Source organism: Dermacentor variabilis, chromosome 3 (genome assembly GCF_050947875.1).
Source record: "Dermacentor variabilis isolate Ectoservices chromosome 3, ASM5094787v1, whole genome shotgun sequence".
NCBI lineage: Eukaryota > Metazoa > Arthropoda > Arachnida > Ixodida > Ixodidae > Dermacentor > Dermacentor variabilis.
The window spans coordinates 153847025-153865470 of record NC_134570.1 but is presented as its reverse complement, the minus strand read 5'-3'; the positions used below and the strand labels follow the sequence as shown (position 1 = coordinate 153865470).

General features: G+C 43.9%; 1 protein-coding gene across 1 annotated transcript in view; it reads left to right on the top strand.

Annotated features, from left to right (window-relative positions):
• Positions 1 to 18446, top strand: part of APC7 (anaphase-promoting complex subunit 7) — a 61960-nt gene that overhangs the window by 24205 nt on the left and 19309 nt on the right. Inside the window, exons 9-12 of the mRNA XM_075686551.1 lie at positions 524 to 612; positions 2096 to 2210; positions 2457 to 2598; positions 16507 to 16607. Coding sequence (XP_075542666.1) covers positions 524 to 612; positions 2096 to 2210; positions 2457 to 2598; positions 16507 to 16607 — 447 coding nt within the window. The remainder of the gene's footprint in view (positions 1 to 523; positions 613 to 2095; positions 2211 to 2456; positions 2599 to 16506; positions 16608 to 18446) is intronic.

Sequence of the window (18446 nt, the reverse complement as noted above, 5' to 3'; positions counted from 1 at the left end):
AGCCTGACGTATCACGGAGGGCCAATGGCCAATTTGGAATAGAAACAGATTGGAATAGCTTTATGTTACAATGGCCCAAGATGTAGACAGGAGCATTGCCTAACCTAACTAGTCTTTACTATGCAATGAAGCACACTCATAGTGTTTAGTGGGATAAATAATAATTCATTAATTTTAAATAATTTAGCCAATTTCAATTAATTTTTTTTAAGGAACAAAGTGCTTCATCCCGTGAAAATTTGCCACAGCTAGATTTTGTTCTACTATACTTGTAATTAACAGCCTAGGTTTCTTGCTTGATTGCTCAAGGACAGGAACTTTCATAATTTTTTCCTCTTGCGTAAAATGCCGAGCAGTGCTTTCTGCAGTATTATAGTTGTTTTCAATCAAAACGAAAACGAAGCGCTTCGTAATGAAAGCAGCCACTTGTTGATGTGGCTGCTTTCTTTTTTTTCTCGCAATTTCAGTACAATGTCGGTAACTTCTGTCGATGCGGTTGATCAAATTAATTCTTTGCGCGCAGGTGCATGCTCTGGATCCACATCTGCTTCGAGGCATGGACGTGTACGCAGCCCTGCTGGCCAAGGAGAAGAAAGTCAAGGAACTTGAGTTGTGAGATTTGCCATTCCTGCATTCTGCATTAAGTAATGCGCAGCACCATTGCTGCCAAAGTGATGACCAGATTGTAGTTGGTCTTGATCGCCGTGAGCCTATTTTATTCCCAGTGCGGCATGAAGGCCTATCGCTGCAATCTCCACTCGCCCGTCTTGCATCAGCTTACACCGTCCCGTGTGTCATCACTTTACCCTCTCCTGTCGGTGATTGTTTGCCTATCCTTTGCGCTCATTATGTAACCGTAATATGAAACTGGTTATCTGCCATACGCATTAAACATACTGCCCAACTCTATTGTTTTCTCTTAATCACAACTAGAATATCAGCTACCCGCATTTGCTTTCTAATTCTGTACGCCCATCTTCATGTCTCTTAGTATCAATCATTTTCCGTGTTCCCGTTTGTTGCACAGTTCTTAACTTAGTCTCAAGCTTTCTAAAGTTTATCCTGACAGCTGTTCTTACCGCTTCTTGCCTTGAGTGTCTTTCTTCAGGAAGTGTTGCTGTGCAGCATGATGTCCAAACACAGAGGTAGTGTTATGTCGACCCTAAGTCAGATTGTGTTTTCACCCCTTTTCTCATAGCAGAAGCACAAACTGAAGCTCAACTGTGCCTATTGAAGAATTTTAAATGTCGCTAACCACTTGATTCCTGTGCATTACAGCGAAGCATTTTGTTGCATTTCCAGATCATGTGTTGGAGGATGCAGGCGTGCTGATAAAAAATTATTGAGTGTTGTTGGTGGGGCTCTCATTGGTTCTTTCATTTTATTTGGAGAATTACTGTGTTGCTGACCAGAAGTCTAGCTGCTGAATGATTTCGCATGAACTGAATGTTGTGTAAATTGTAGCAACAGGTATGTTTGACCCTCTTTGTTAAGCTACTGACTCATCTGTGTTCAAAGTTCACATAAAGGTGGCATTTCACGGCGCATGCAACTTGATGCCACATCTGAGTTCGTTACTTGCCTGTTCTTTCTGGAATAAATTTGAAGTGGGCATTATCTGCAGGAACTGGCAAGCAAAAAGGTTAAGATTTTGTAGGAATGTTATGTTGGCCCCATCTCTCACTGTAACAGCAAAGCATGAGGTACACGTACCGTTTCATCCTAACAGTGGCATATAGTTAGTAGCATTATTCTCCTGCACCATAATCAGCATCACTTTATCTTGGTCATTGCTTGGGCAAGACTAAGTTTTGCTGCTACAGTCAATGCCACCATAGCATTCCTGCAAAATTCTCATTTCTTTGTCTGCAGCCGCCACGGATAATCTGCACTTCTAATTTGTTCTTGCAAAAAACACAGGCAAGTAATGCACCCAAACGTGGCCTTAAACTGCATGCACTCTAAGAGGCCGCTTCAATGTGAAATTCGAGCGTGAACGAGCCAGTGGTTCGGCAGTGAGGGCCATCTGTAACTGGTGGTCTCATTTAGGCAACACATTACAGAAGCCTGCATTGCCTGTTTGCCCTTCTCACAGGCTCTCCTCACAGCTCATGTCGGTGAACAGCAGGAGCCCCGAGCCATGGATAGTGATGGCCTACCTGTGCTATGTCACCAAGAAGGGCAACCGGGCCATCTACTTCTCCCAGAAGGTAGCACACCCGGCAGGCCTGCCTCTTTTGACACCTCCCCTTTCGAGGGAACAATAAAGGCCATCTGAGTAGAGCTGAAGTGAAAATGCGATCCTCCACAATGTCCAGAGGCTCGCTTTTCGCTAGGAGCACAGCTTTCGCGATGCAGGAGAATGATGCTAACATAAGCACAGTGTGAATGGATGGCGTGCCAACATGTCATTCCCCTGACCGATCTGCCACCGTTCTTATCAATGTGCAATGCAGGCATGCACACTGAACCCACGGCACGTGGAGGCTCTCCTGCTTAAGGGCACAGTGCTGCTGGAGCTGCACAAGGTCCACGAAGCCATCGCCCACTTTGGCGAGGTATTCAAGGTCGCACCATACCGGCACGAGGCCTACAAAGGTGCGTGTGTGTATAATGGAGGAAAAGAGAGAACCAGCACCTGGCTAGTGCTGTGAGCTGGTTCACATTTTTCACCCAAGCAGTGACGTGCCTTCAATAAATTGAGATATTGATTAATTGGTTCCATTGATGTACGTTATACGCAAAACATCCTACCTTAGGGAGGACCACTACCACAGATTTGCATTGGCATCGTTTATTTAATGTTCAGACACACCACAGTGAAAGGCTAACAGGTTCAGTGACAGTGTGACGAATGTGAAGGGAAACCATTAAACTGATTGCCTAGATTGCTGAAACTCGACTTTTGAACCGCTACACCAAGTTTGGTGAAATTTGCTGGAGTAGTGACTTAATTTTAATCTGGTAGCACATGCTTAGCATCTCATTACTGTAGCCCAAGTGTTAAAAACTTTATGCATGTCATAATGGGTGAATCATTACATCAGTTTACAAAAGCTGTAGGCTCCCCCCAAAAATATGTAGATCCCAAGGCACATGTCGGAATCTATGTGAAGTGAAGCTTTAATCAGCAAAGTAGTCAATGAAACGGTTTACAAAATAACACTGATGCATGCAATTTTTTTTACTTTAATTTTATGCAACGTGTTATCTCATTGAATGTTGATGTTCCTTTACCCAACTTTATTGTCATGAATCTTTTATCATTGCCATTTGTTGGGCGTGTTGGTAAACTGAAAGCATATTTAGCGCCAGCAAACAAGGACGGAAGAGAGACGACACCACAATGCGCTAACTTCAACAACTTGATTTTCAGGAAATACACCTATATAACCCATGCACAGTGGCGCCACCTTATCCAAATCTTACCCATCCAAAAAAGCCATCTCCTTCTCTAACAAGTCGACTAACGAAGGCACCAGAAAAGCTGGCAAAAATATGTCGATTAATGGACTCGTACCGTAAGCCAGCTGCCGGATGCTCTACGAATCATTGAAAAGCGCCAGTGGGATGTGTAGAAAATGTTGTATATGAGCTTCCGCTGTCCTGTGGGAAAAAATACATCGGACAGACAGGGAGATGTCTTAATGACCGATTACGGGAACATTGCCAAACTGTGAAAAATAAGCAATACAGTCATCTGTCAACCCACTGTCAAGAATGCGGCTGTGTGCCAATGTATGGATCCTGCCGGGTTCTTGCGAAGCACGAAGATAGACGTGCTAGAGATTATTGAGGCTCAGGCTATCTGGCTGAATAGTGACACGTGTGTTAGTGCCCCTTCAGTTGACTTGTTAGATAAGGAGACGGCTTTTTTGGATATGTAAGGTTTGGATAAGGTGGCGCCACTGTGCATGGGTTCAGTGGTGTAGCCAGAAATTTCGTTCGGGGGGGGCGGGCTCACATTGCAGCTCGGTCTCCTCCTTAAGAGGAAGCTTTAGCTCAGGTGCTCGTATCTACGTACATGTAGAAAAAGAATTCGTTTTTCTCGGCAACCAATGCACCAAATTTGACGAGGTTTATTGCATTTAAAAGAAAAACTTAAATCCTAGTGACTGTTGGCTTAGAATTTTTTATTTAGGTTGTCAATCCTTTATTAAAAATTGACCGAAATCGCAAATTTTCAGAAAACGAAACTATCAGGTTCAAAACTCTGTAACTCAGCAACAAAAGAAATGATATCACAATTCTGTGAGTTGCGCCTAATAGTACATCTACAGCAGACAAAATTGCTATGCTACTCATAATCTCAACAAATTTAGCATTATGGAAATACAGCTTTCGCAGAATCCTTGTACACATCGTAACCAATTCACGTAAGATACGAATTGACGCACCAAATTTGTCCGCCTTGACTGTTATAATAGATGCCGTTTACTGAACAGCGACATATGTGCTTGATGCAGAGCTATTAGTTTGTAAATGTCGTGCTTCTATTTTTTTAACTTTTGAGTTTTTCATGAGATTTTAAACAATGATCAGGTCCTAAATCGAAATTCCGCTTCCAACAGACACTAGAATTTAGCTTTTGCTCTCAAATGCAACAAATTTCATTAAAAGCAATTTTGCATGTATTTGAATAGGCCGCGTCAGAGTTGGGCGTGAGCTAAAGCTTCCTCTTAAACAATTTGTATGGGGATCAAATACAGGAATAAGAACTGTACTGCCATTGCTAAAGATGCTGCAAACGAATTCTTGAACACTATGCACTGTCAAAACAAGTAAAATATGTATTTTTCATAAAAGAATATACTTGTATGTGCCAAAAATTGTGCCCAAAATAACTGATATCTATGCTTCCATGTTTTTTCGCTATTTAGTAAGTAATGAAAACATCACACGAGCTTTAGAACTATATCAGTTCGAAACCAGCAAAGCAGTGCATGCTGCTGATATGAAGAATCTCAGGACAAATATTGTAATGACTTTACTGTTCAAGAACCTTGTTTAGATTCTTGTACTTATGCAACAGCCAGTGAAAAATCTCAATGACGCTTTCATTTCTTCCAATATATTACGCAGGAGCTGCTGTCACAGGTCGTGTATCCTGAGCAATTGCACCGAAATTAGAGCCGCAACAGAGAGCACGTATAAAAAGCCGGAGTTCTGCAAAATATACGAGGGCGAGTAAAATGAAAGTCGGCCAGTGCGAATATATGACAAACGCGGTACTTTATTTAAAAGTAGTCTCCATGATCATGTAGACATTTGTCCCGTTGTTTAACGAGTCGCGTGATTCCCGTCTCCTTAAACTCCTTGGGTTGCTGCTTCAAAAAGTCTGCAACCGACTCTTTCACGTCATCGTCCAACACGAATCTGGTTCCCTTGAGCTGTCTTTTTTGGTTGCCCCAAAATGTGGATGTCGCAAGGCGATAGGTCTGGGCTGTGTGGCGGATATTACAGCATTTCCCATTTGAACGTTGCCAGTTTTGTATTATATACATCAGCGACGTGGGGACGGCATTGTCATGGAACAACATGACCCCATTCGTCAATTTTCCATGTAGTTTGTCCTTGATTGTGACACGCAGCCGATCAGGCGTTTCACAATAACGAAAAGAATTAATAGCCTCTCAATATTTAGCAAATTCTATCAGTAATGGTCCTTCACGATCGAAAACAAATATGAACAACACCTTTCCAGCGGAAATGACGGCCTTTCCTTTCTTGGGGGTGGTGAATTCGGATGTTTCCACTGTAAGCTTTGCCATCGTGTTTTGGGCTTGTAGAAGTGGCACCATGGTTCGTCTCCGATCATAATTGGAGACAGGAAGTCATCACCTTTATTATGATACCGGATCAGATGTGTCAAGACAGCGCTGACCTTCTCCGTCTTCTGGCGGTAGTTCAAAATCTTGGGCAACCATTGCGCACACAAGAGCCGATAATCGAGATGTTCCTGAATTATGGCGTGAACCAAACCGTGATTAATCTTCACACGCTCTGCCAGTTCATGGATGCTTATCCTCTGTTCTTGTCTGATCAGCTGATCAACCTTTGCAGTTTTATTAGGTGTGATTGCACGATGGCTTTGGCCCTGCCTTGGATCGTCTTTGCAACTTTCACGTCCTTCTTTGAACCGTTTGCTCGAACGCTTCACAGTGGCCAATGAAATGCAATGTTCAACGTACACGACAGCCATACGGTGACTAATTTCTTTTGGGGAAATTGCTTCAGCTGTCAAAAACCTCAGGGCACCACGCTGCTCAACTTCTAGAGCGTTCATTACGTCACGCAATCATGTTCAACCCAGTCTATGAGAGCATTAAAAAATTTATCTTCAAACCTGCGTGTCACTTTTGTAAATGAGAGATGCCTGTGTTACGTGCATGTCTCGCAGATAATGAACCGAACCATTATTGCACGGGGCTGGTTGGATCACTTTCATTTGACTGGCCCTCATACGTTATAAATGCAAAAATGCAATGGAATATACAAATGGGAAGATACAGCTTGATAAAAGGTAAAAAAGTGTCACTGGAAACAAAGTTCACTGCACGTATACACAAAACCTCGCAACAAGATAATTAAATACATGTATGAGTCTCCAATATTTATTTATTCATTTATTTATTTATTTATTTATTTAAAGATACCTTACAGGCCTCAAAGTGTGGCATTGAGTAAGGGGGGCAGTACATAGAAAATACATAGAATACAAGACATCTATAAACCGTATCTGTTTACAACCTGCAACGGCAAATACAACTGAAAGGAAAAAAGAATTATTTAGTTCAGTATTCACTAGGGAAAAGAAGAAACATAAAAAACATAATATAGTAACAAGAAATAAATCACACATTGTTTTCAGTGAAGTCGTGTAATTAATAAGATCAGAGTGTTAAACAGTAATAATTAAAAACAATGACAGAAAAGTTACGGATGCGACATTCCAACGAAATGGTAAACATAGCGACATAACGGTAATAATGCGACAATAAGCTGCAAAAGATAGTGCAAGTATAGAAAGCATTGTGTGACAAACGTAAAACTTCACTTTTCTTTAGTCATGCATTCAGTCAAGGCATCACGGAATGAATCGTAGTTGGACTGGCTTGCTATGCTGTCCAGGAGCGAATTCCATATTCTGATAGCACGAGGAAGAGCAGAGTAATGGAATAATTTTGTAGACCCGTAAAGGCGGGCATAGCTTAAATGATTATGAAGCCTATGTGACGTGGAGTAGGGTCGTTTCAAGCAGGCGGGTGTTCGAGTGGAGTGAAGGAATTTGTGGAACAGTGATAAAAGGGCAATGTCTCGGCGAGTGCTCAAGGATTGTAATGAAAGCTTAAGTTTTATTTGTGTAACACTAGACTGGTAGCTGTAATCGTTTATGATGAAGCGGCTTGCTCTATTCTGAATCCGTTCTAGCGTTTCAATTAGGTATTTCTGGTGAGGGGACCAAATGGGAGATGCGTACTCGAGCTTGGGACGAACGAGAGTTATAGGTAAGCTAGCTTGCGAAAATTTGAAGGAACATTTCTTAAGTTGCGTCGCAAGTACCCCAACGATTGGGAGGCATTAGCTGAAATGGACGTGATATGCTCTGTCCAAGAAAGATTCGATGTGAATAGAACCCCTAGATACTTATATTTGTGTAGCTGTTGTAACCATGTAATTGTTCATATGGTAGGGATACTGTGAGGTTGCCGACTTCCGGGTAAAAGACATTACTTTGCATTTTGTGGTATTTAAAGTCATTAGCCATTTATTGCACCAGTTATTGATTTGTTGAAGGTCCTACTGAAGAACGAGATGATCATCTGAGTTTTTAATTGGGCGATAAATTATGCAGTCGTCGGCGAATATTCTGATGGTGGAGGACAAATTTTGAGGTAAGTCGTTAATAAATATTATAAAAAGCAGGGGACCGAGGACGCTACCCTGTGGTACACCAGAAGAAACGTCTGTTACGGAGGAAGAGTAGTTATTTGCAATAGTAAACTGCTGACGATTAGACAGGAAATTTCGGAGCCATGACAAGGTAAGACAGTCTAATTTAAGTGCGGAGATTTTTGATATTAGGCGACGATGTCCGACACGGTCAAATGCCTTCGAAAAATCAAAGAACAAGCAATCAATTTGTAAGTTATAATTTAAGTTAGTGTGTAGGTCTGTTGTAAATTCAAATAACTGTGTATCGCACGAGAGGCCCTTCCTAAAGCTATGCTGATTATGAAAAAGGAATTTGTTAGTCTCAAGATGTCTGTAAATCTGCGAAGCGATAATGTGTTCAAGCAACTTGCAGGGAATGCATGTCAATGAAATGGGACGATAATTCTCAGAGGAGTTTTTTTAAATACAAGTATAACTTTGGCCATCTTCCAATCTGCGGGAAGGTGGCCTGTCGCAAGTGATTGTCTGGATATGTAAAAAAGAATTTTGCTTGATGTTTCTACCGTATTCTTTAATATCTTTGAGTTTATACCATCTATGCCACACGAAGAAGACATCTTAAGGTTATTTATAAGAGTAGAGAGGCCCTCTAAAGTGACTTCAATAGGTTCCATGTATTGGTAGCCTAATTCTGAAACAAAAGGTATATTTGAAGTGTTCTCTCTTGTGTAGATACAGAGCTGAAGAATGAATTAAAGACCTCCGAACATTCGCTGACTGGAATAGAAATATTGCTGCTGTTTTGTTATGGCAATTCATCTAATTCGTTGTTAGGCTTTATTATTTTCCAAAACTTGGCAGGATTGTTCTTAAGCAGCTCAGGCAGATCATTAGAAAAATATTTATCTTTAGCTTCACCTAAAGCCAAGCAGTACGATTTAAGGTACGTTTTGTAATTCTGCCACGCTGCTGATGTGCGATCTCGCTTAGCGATATTATACAAGCGTATTTTCTTGTTCCTCATGCGCTGAAGCTTTTTAGTAAACCAAGGGTGCAACTTATCGTTAGTTATATTAACGAGTGGAACATACTTGTCTACTAATGCGCACAGTGTATTTTTAAACATGAGCCAGTTTTCTTCAACGGATCTATCGTAAAATGATGGCCACATTGTGTTTTCGAAGAAAGTTTCAAATTCTGAGATTATTGTTTTATCATTGCCTTTATTGTAATCACGAATTTGTTTTCTCGTTTTACCCGTAACCGGTGGCGTTGTGTTTATCGTTATTTGGAGCAAATGGTGGTCGCTGAAACCATCCAAATATTCTATGTGACCTATTGTTTCAGGTGCTGTACTAAGAATGAAATCTAGAACATTGGCACCATGTGTGGGTTTCGTGACAGCTTGAAAGAGATTAAAGTCTAAAGACAAGTTGATGAATTCAGGCGATATATGACAAGGAGATGATAAATTAGTCCAATCGATTAGTGGATAATTGAAATCCCCAAGAATATAAATTAAATCAGCCGGGAAGAGTTCAATGGCTTTGTTGATTGTGTCGTGGAGAGCATTAATGAAAGAATTGTTAGGATCTGGTGCACGGTAACAATTACCTATTTGTATTCTAGAAGATGACATCGTGCAGGCCACCCAAACAATCTCGAGATCAGAATTAGTGTTGACCAAAAATGACGTAATGGTTTTCTTTACACCAATCAAGACACCGCCTCCTCTTCTAATAGAGCGGTCAAACCTATATATGTCATACATGTTTGAAGATGAAAAGATTTCATTATTTGTTATTGCAGAATGCAGGCATGTCTCTGTGAAAGTGATAATGTCCGATTTACTGTCTTCCAAGAAGGAAGAGATGAGATCGCGCTTTGATAATATGCTTCGTATGTTGGCGTACGATAATGATAGCGAGGGTGAAGTCGGGGTTAGCTTTAGTACTTGGTGACTCTATGCGCATGCTCCAAACCGTAGCTATCTATTCAGCGGGACAACTGCACTTGCAGAACCATCGTAGATATAAGTTCTTGATTCAATACGCAGCTTGTCCACTGAAAGCTTGAAAGCTTTATTCTGGGTCTTCGCAAATTCAATTAGCTTTTGTCTAGCACGTCAAGTTTCCGGTGAAAAATCTTCGCGAATGGAATATGACGTTCCCTTCAGTTTGTGTGCCGAAGAGAGAATGCGATCTTTGTCCTTAAAGGGAAGCTGAAGAGTCTGTCGAATTCAATAAGACGCTCATATATGGATGTGGAAACCTTATAAACCATGTAGGTAAAATTTCGGTATTTTTTTTTTTCAGTTAGGAGCGATGTAATCATCAGTTAAAATTGCACTGTAGCTCCGCCCCCCGTTGAATGCCGCGCGCTGCTGCTGACGCTGACGATGCGAGCGGAGAGCGGAAACCGCGGTGTTGTGACGTCAACTCTAGTGTTTTGTTCCTTCGCAGCCTGCTCGACCGTGCCTGACCGTGCTTGTTTCTGCGTGCATGCCATCGTAATTTGCTTCGATCGACCCTGCATTCCTCTGTTGGTGCGTCTGCGTGTATGTAGAGTGGTAGTCAACGTGCGCAGCATCAACTGAAGTGGTGGGCCGATCATGCCGGCTTTCTGTGCAGCCTACGGTTGCACAAGCACCAGCGACCGCGACGATGTTGTCTTCCATTGCTTCCCACAAGACAAGAATCTTTTAACGAAGTGGGAGGCTGCTGTGAAGCGAAAGAATTTCAAGCCCTCAAGAACAACAGTGCTGTGCTCCAACCACTTCCGTTACGACGATTATCACGAGAATTTATCATTAAAATGTGCGTTGGGTTTGCCAGTCAAGTCGGCTCGTCTAAGGCCCGGCGCAGTGCCATCAGTGTTCGCGTACACAAGGAGCTCGTCACCGCTGTCAAGGCCAGCTTTCGCGGAAATGAGAGAGTGAGAGAATGAGAATGAGAGAGGACTACTTGCCACTAGCAGGCTTTCTAAACGCAGCGCGAAAAGATCGGAGCAACGAAAACAAAGACGACACGAGTGCGGACTGACTGATGATAACTGGTGTTGGAAGGCCTTATGAATACACGAACTCGCCCAAACCTGGATTTTGATTTACTGCGAGCTCCTTCGTGTTAGCACGCTGAACGGAAGGTGCATGTTTATCTCCTGCCCTTGACACAGGTTTCGTCACAAAGCGCCGCGAATTTTCTATTTGCACGTGTGTTGTAAAGCAGCCTGCATACAGCTACCATAACGCAGTGCAAATGTTGTGGGGATGCGCGACTCTTGCGCGTCCCCTGATGTTTTTCCCGCATAGCGCGCCTCCTGTAGTGCGGCTTCGCCGCGTGGCCTGCGTGATGCCCGCGGCGGTCGATGTGGTTGGGGCGCGGTGCGAGAGATGGCGCGAGTGTTGCGCTGGTAACGCCGCCGACAGGTGGGGCTACTTGGCCTCCGGAAGAGAAGGCGCTCTCTCTTTGGGTTCGGGAAGCAAGCGGGACGGACATGCCGTGCTGCGCGTGCGCCGACCCATGCTTCTGCGAGACCGTCTCGCGTGGCCGCCTTAGACACCGTTCGCGTGACAGTACGCGCGAACGACCGGGCGTTGGGATCCAGCATGGGGCGAACATATTCGCTCGCTATCAGGTCGCGGTAAGTCGGACTTCTAGATTTCTCGCGCGCCCATCGGCATGTTTTGTGGATAGCAACTCAGCTAGCAGGCATTGATCTATGAAAGGTGCAATAAATGCCCTTGTGACTGTTTGCACTACTGTGTTGTCGTTCCTTTGTCCCAAGAGTACCGAGGAGAACCCCACAATGTAGAGTTTGCATGTGCTGGAAAGCCGGCGCACGCCAGGACGCTACGCTCCCCCCTTCTCTCGCGCACAGCGAGAAACCGACCGTTTCACGTAGCCGACGGAATTCGCCGCTTTTACGACTTCGGTTACGAGTAGTGTGCGGATGGCGCACAGATGAAGGTCACTACACGTACTGCATTAACCGGGAAGCTTTTCAAGCATTTAACCCGTCTTTGTAGATTGCCGACAGCTTTGGACAGCGCACAAATGCCGACAATCGCATCCCCGCTTACGTTCCACGAGGAGGCATGCAGGAACACAACACTACAGTTGTTTGACCGGAAACGAGCTCACTAGATCGGCGAAAGATCGGCGAGATCACTAGATCGCTTTACAAAAAACATACTCACCAAAGAGCATTTCCAACACGAGGAGATCCCAAGACTTCGCTTTCGTTTGCGTCGAAAGCACTGCTCGCACCAGCATCGTTTGCTTCTTCGAGAGGCCGGCTCTTCGCAATCGGCTCGTACATGTAGGGCGTAACGCCGAACTCCTCAGAAAAACGCAGTCTCTCTCAATTTTCCATTACCTCTTAATTTTCCAGTACAGCACCAAACTACCTGGCACTGCGCTTCATGTGTAGCGGCAGCGGTCGGTCACTAGAGTTGACGTCACGAGGCGCCCGTCCAATCACAGGCGGAAACGAGACGCGCGAGCTGGGCGTGTCCGCTACTGCACTTTTTGTCGAAATAAAATATATTTGCGCTTTCTTTCGCTCAATTTCGATACGATATTCGAATTCGGAGGGTTGAAAACCATTATGTACAGATGTTCACTCATTTTTTCTGGAAAACCTTTCAGCTTCCCTTTAAAGACGGTCAGCTTGGCTATGATTGGCCTCCGTTTGTTCTCGCTATATCTTCCCAACCGATGCACTCGCTCAAATTGTTGTTCACTTATTTTGATACCCAGCTTACCCCCTCAGAAGTCAATTATTTTTTGCTCCGACTTTGTCCAGTCTTCTCTAGCGTTATCTTCCAAACCGAAGAAAAGCAGATTCAAACGTTGCAGCCTATTCTCAAGAGTCGTTACAGCGTGCCTTAATAACTGCCAGCTGCTCAGACACCACGTGTACAGCGTCAGAATCTGTCCCAGCTTTAACTGTGCAATTTAACTCCATTGCTTTTTCCAAAGACATAATCTTGTCACTTAAAATTTTAATTTTGTTGTCAGCTTCCACTTGCTTCTCCCTGGCAGACTTCAAATCGGCTATCAGGGAAGCTTGACCCTCTTCAAGCCAGCGGATAGCATCTATAGCTTGGGCAAGTGAATCTGCTTCACCTTTTGTCATAGGGCCAGGATTAGATTCTATATCTCCCGAAAGCAATAGTAAAATAGCAGACAAGGAATGAAATTTGCAAGTAAACAGAGCCATCAAAAACTTCAATTTTTCAACAGACTGTGGTAAGCACGACACCGCCAACAAAGAGTAATTACTACTTCTAAGACAGTGATCAGCTTTCAGGTAACTAACCTGTAATAATAACTGTGTGAGTGCGACATCTTGGATGCGATGTCGTGCCCGAAGTGGGAGCCAGCCAGCTGTCCTTTATATCCTGCCTCAGCCACCGTGAACGCACATGATGTAATCCTAGGTTGCGAGGTGGACCACTTGGATTCATCTGTAACTGGCGGGTGATGAACTGGAGTCAGCAATCGTCGATGCGGATTGGCAGGCGGCAGCAGCAGGTCGGCAGGCGGCTGTCGATCCGGGCGAAGACACATGGACGATACCGTCAGCGTTATTGTAGCCTGTAATAATAACCAGCGTGAGTGCGGCATCTTGGATGCGATGTCGTGCCCCAATAAATCTACTTATCTAAAAAAAAAAGTCACTGTATATAATGCGTCAAACAAAGCAAATAAATATGTTGCGCAATCAGAGATTCACAGAATCCTAGATCCCGCCCCCATTCATCCACTGCCCCCGATGTATCGCTCGCGACAGAAGGCGGCGTGCTTGCTCCCCGCTTTTCTGTTTTGCGCACCCAGGACTGATCCACCATCGTCATCTCAACCATTCCAGCCCCCCCCCCCCCCCCCCCCCCCCCCGCCTTCCCTACGCTTTCACTCGCACATACAGCATTTGGCGCGCAGTCATTGTGTTATCGCCCTTGGACTTTATACGAAACATGAGGGCGACAACAGGAATGGGCCTGGAGTGTCCATATAATTGCTATCGCAATACTATATAGTAAGAGTATCCGGCAGCTGAAGCGTCCGTTGGCCCATTACTGTCCGCAAAAGAAGTAGCAAAATCGAACTTTCACCATGCGACAATTCGCTGCGCCACAACAATGTCTTTTTTTCTTTTGTGGGAGCGGGGCACCGAAATAAGATAGTGCAAAGTATGTTGGCCACAATCGAATGCCTACTTTGGGTACGTAATGTGGCTATCAAAGGAATATCGAAGAAAACGTGAGACGCTTGTTCTACCGAGAACCATACGCATACTGCTCGGTATCCTACACTGGCGAGACGACTTTCCCGAGAGGTTGCGCTCAAGCGAACGCGGTGCCATTGGTCGAGTCCCCACAGTGATGGCGGCGAGCGACGATAGTTTCTTTTTCTCGTCTGCGATAGCCAGAAAGCGCCCAATACTCTGCCAGGTGAAAATCCACTCGGCCAGAATAAAGCGAACGCGCACCGAAGTGCACCGCACGATGGTCGCAGCAACACGAGAAAAACGCATGCGCTCTGGCTGCCTCTGGTAGCCCACAAGTAGAGTAGCGAGTACAAAAAAAAAAAAGATGAAGAGGCTCAATGCGTCCTCACGAATAAAAGTCGAAGTAGTAAAATAAATAAGAACGTAGTTACCTTGGCTGTCTTTATAGTCTTGACATGGATGCTTTGGCGTAGGTGGAAAAAAAATGTTGACGGCACAAATGAACCACCACAACATTTCATCTAATCGGACCTCACTGCTGGCTTTGTCAACTTGTCTGATAGTGTGTTGATTTGGCTTGTCTCGTTGTATGGTCCGTTGTAAGACTTCAGAAAAATCCATGCATCTTTGGCGTCCAATATTTATAGGAACATTAAACCCACAAATTTCCGCGATTGAAAATCTAAAGAACAACTTTGGAAATGTCAATGCACCTTTTACATCAAAAGTTTATGAAGACTTTATACCCGTAAATTTCGGAAATGACACCCATGCGCTCTGTAGATTCCGCGGCCTCCGCGAGATGCCGCAGCAAGTCCGTTCGCCATCAAAACACCCTTGAATCTTTGTGCTTGGATGGGGATCTTTGCGTTATGTGACTCCCGGTGCATGAGCGTTGCCGCGAAATCCAGCCTGAGTTAGCAATGTTCGCGGTGAAATGTCTTTTTGAGCGTGAAAAAGACATTCTAGACAAAATGCATGGTGCATAGACAGCACGAAAAAATTTCGGGGGGGGGGGGGCTGAAGCCCCATAAGCCCTCCCCCCCCCCTGGCTACGCCCCTGCATGGGTTATATAGGTGTATTTCCTGAAAATCAAGTTTTGAAGTTAGTGCATTGTGGTGTCGTCTCCCTTCCGTCCTTGTTTGCGGGCGCTAAATATGTTTTCAGAATCTTCTATGTTTATGCTGTACATCGCTTGCAGCCTATGACATGATGCAAACTCCAAATAAGTGGGTGCACAGTGTAAGGCATCTTATGCAGCAACATCTCGAGGCCGAAGGCAACCCATGATGCTTGTTGAGGGAAAGAATGGGGACGACAGGTGCAGGAAGAGAAAGGCATGGCACATATCAAGTAACCGTTAGGGATTCTGTACCTCTTGTGTCGCAGTGAGACATACCCATTATGGAGGATTGGTCAAATATGGGCACACCTCTGGTGACATACTATGCTGAATGGCTAAATCAAAGAATAAAGGAAATCAAAGACTCTGTCAAATGTAATTAACCATTCTATTAACAGATTAGTGTACTTTAAAGATGACTGTGAGCCAACATAGTATGTTCAGGTTTTATGTACAAAGTAGTTTTCTGTTATACAGAGAACAGGTATACATACTTGGTCAGCATGCAAAGGTCATAAATGGAAGCCACTTCTCTGGTACTTCACTTGGCGTAAGTATAACCTTTCTGTATATATATTCACAAATATATCTACTGAGACAGTGACTGACCCCACAGCAGCCAGGCAGCCACACCAAACTCGGGGAAAGTAGGTAAAAAATTAGCTTCACTATAAAGCTTTCTTTTCGTAACTTTGTATCTGGCTGTGAAAAAGCCCATGACATGTACATCTGTGAAAAGCCTTCCGAGATTAATGCTCCAATCGACAGAAAATTCACCCCTTGTACAGTTGAACCTCAGTGAGTGGCCACAGCTATACTAACAAATTATCGGATATAATGAAGTGAATCTGAAATTTGCAGATTCTCTTTTTTTGGTAATATCAGCTTGTATGCTTGTAACGAATATTAGATACAGAGAAAACATTTTCATGCCAGATGTGGCTTCATTTAACAAAGTTCAACTGTATTGCCTGCCTTGAATTTCCTCTGTTAGCAAACTTCAAAATGCATCTGCTGATATTTTGATAATGTTAATTACAGAAATTATTATTAGTATTCGATGAAGTATCAGTGAAGGGGCCCCCCACTGCAGCGTCTCCCACAGGGAGATCTCAATTTTGAGACAATAAAAGGTTGTCACTCAGTCAGATCAGAAGTAGTCTTAAAATTAGCGAAGGGATTCGACTCTGTGTGGTGTAAAGTGAATCTAACGGACTGTGCCAACTTCTGTGGCATTTTTTACTCTCGACAGGCATGGTGGACTGTTACCTGGCCCAGCTGCGGAATAATGATGCAGCAGCCATCGCCAGCAATGCCTGCAAGCACCTGGGCCACACCCCAAGGGCTCTCACGGTCAGTTGATATGTCTTATTTTAGTTTTAGAAGCGATAGCTTTATTTAGCTGTCCCTCCTACTTATGAGACCTTCAGGGTGTCCTGAACACACACACATGCATACAGTAGCCAACGGATTTTTCGGACTCCAAAAATTCGGCCTTCTTGGATATTCCGGCCTTTGTAAATGCACCATCAGGGTTCCCATAGAGATAATGCATTTTCGTGGCCAATTTTTCGAGCAAATTTTGCTGCCGAAGTTCGATTTTCCAGACTAAATTGCTCATTCTGAGCCATGCTACCTGATCTTGGAGACCACCATGTTGGATTTTACGCTGGCTTGGCCAGGCTTGGCTTTGAGTGGCCTGCTCTATAGCCTTCAAGATTGGGACGCACATGCAATTTCCACATCTCGGAGGCCATGCCCGCTCTTAACCGCCAAAACGCCTCAGGGGACGGCACTTTTTTCATTTTTTTTTGTTTCTTTCTTCTTTAAGTTTCGGTTGCAATTTTGCATGTGCTGTCCGAAGAGCCAGTGTGTCTCCGAGCCGTGACATCTTTGTGCGTGTTTGTGCCGCTTCGCATTTGTGTGATCGACGCCATCTCCTGTGTCTTCATGAGAGCCAAGTGGTGCAAAGAAACACAGCTCGTTTCTTCTATCTCCATGGTGGTCTCCGCCAACGGAGATCATCAACGCAGTGACGCTCTTGTTGACTGTATATGGAGACGATGGCACTCTTACGCAAATCTGATCACCTCCACGTGATGCCTTGCCCTCAAAGGCAGGGCATTATTAGGATTTTCTTAACCCACTGTAAGCTTCATAAATTTCATTTTTCTGACTGTTCGAATTTTTCAACTATTTTTCCGTCCCGCGAGGTCCGGAAAATCGGTCGGCTACTGTGTATATGCACACGCACACACACAGTGTACTCTCTTTAAACGGAACCTCAAGGGACCAGGAAATTGGTTCTGTTTATCAGGAGTTCCATTTACTGAGAGACAGAGCTGAATATAATTGCACAAATATAAAACCAACCAACCATGAGGATGGTGTTCCATTTAATCACCAGGTCCATTTAAGCGATTTCCCTTTATCGAGATTCCACTGTGCATAAGATGAAAACACATTTCTTATGGTTCATTTCAAACCCGGCTCCCCCAGCTCAGATGCTTGATGCTCTGTCCATTAGGCCACAGACCCATTAGGTTGTGGACAAATGCCCAAGAAGGCAGAACAAAGTACCTCTACAAAGTTCCCTTGTGCAAGCCAGCACTCTCAGGCACTTGGTGCATTAGACACTTTGCGTAGTAACAGTTTACTTATGAAGTGTGAGTGCCCTCGTCTTCTAGCGCAAGATGAAGATGGAAGTTGGTTGGTGTATTCGTCGCAAAATTCACTACGCGTCTCTGTTGGTACTGTGACGTTATGGTGCGTTAATACAAGGTTGAGCATGTTGTACCTTGTGATTCAACTTACAAACATTCAACACATTATAATGCTGAATAAATGTTCCGCTTTCTTGGCACCGTGGGATGCATTCAGCATTGAAATTAGCAGCACAACACTTCTCGTAATGTGCAAGCCGTCACTTACAAAGATATCAACCCTAGGTAAGTTCTGCCAGGTGCTTTTTGCCTATATACAGTGGAACCCCGATTATACGACTTTCTCGGGGCCGAGAAAAAGCGTCGTAAAATCCGAACATAAATTATGCCTCTAAAAATACTACCTATTTCGCGCGACGGATTTACGAGGAATTTCAATGTAAACTATGAACATACTCTGCGGAGTTTGGAAACCCAAATTACCAAAGTAAATGCAATAAGAATTAATGCTGCAGTACAGGTACCAATC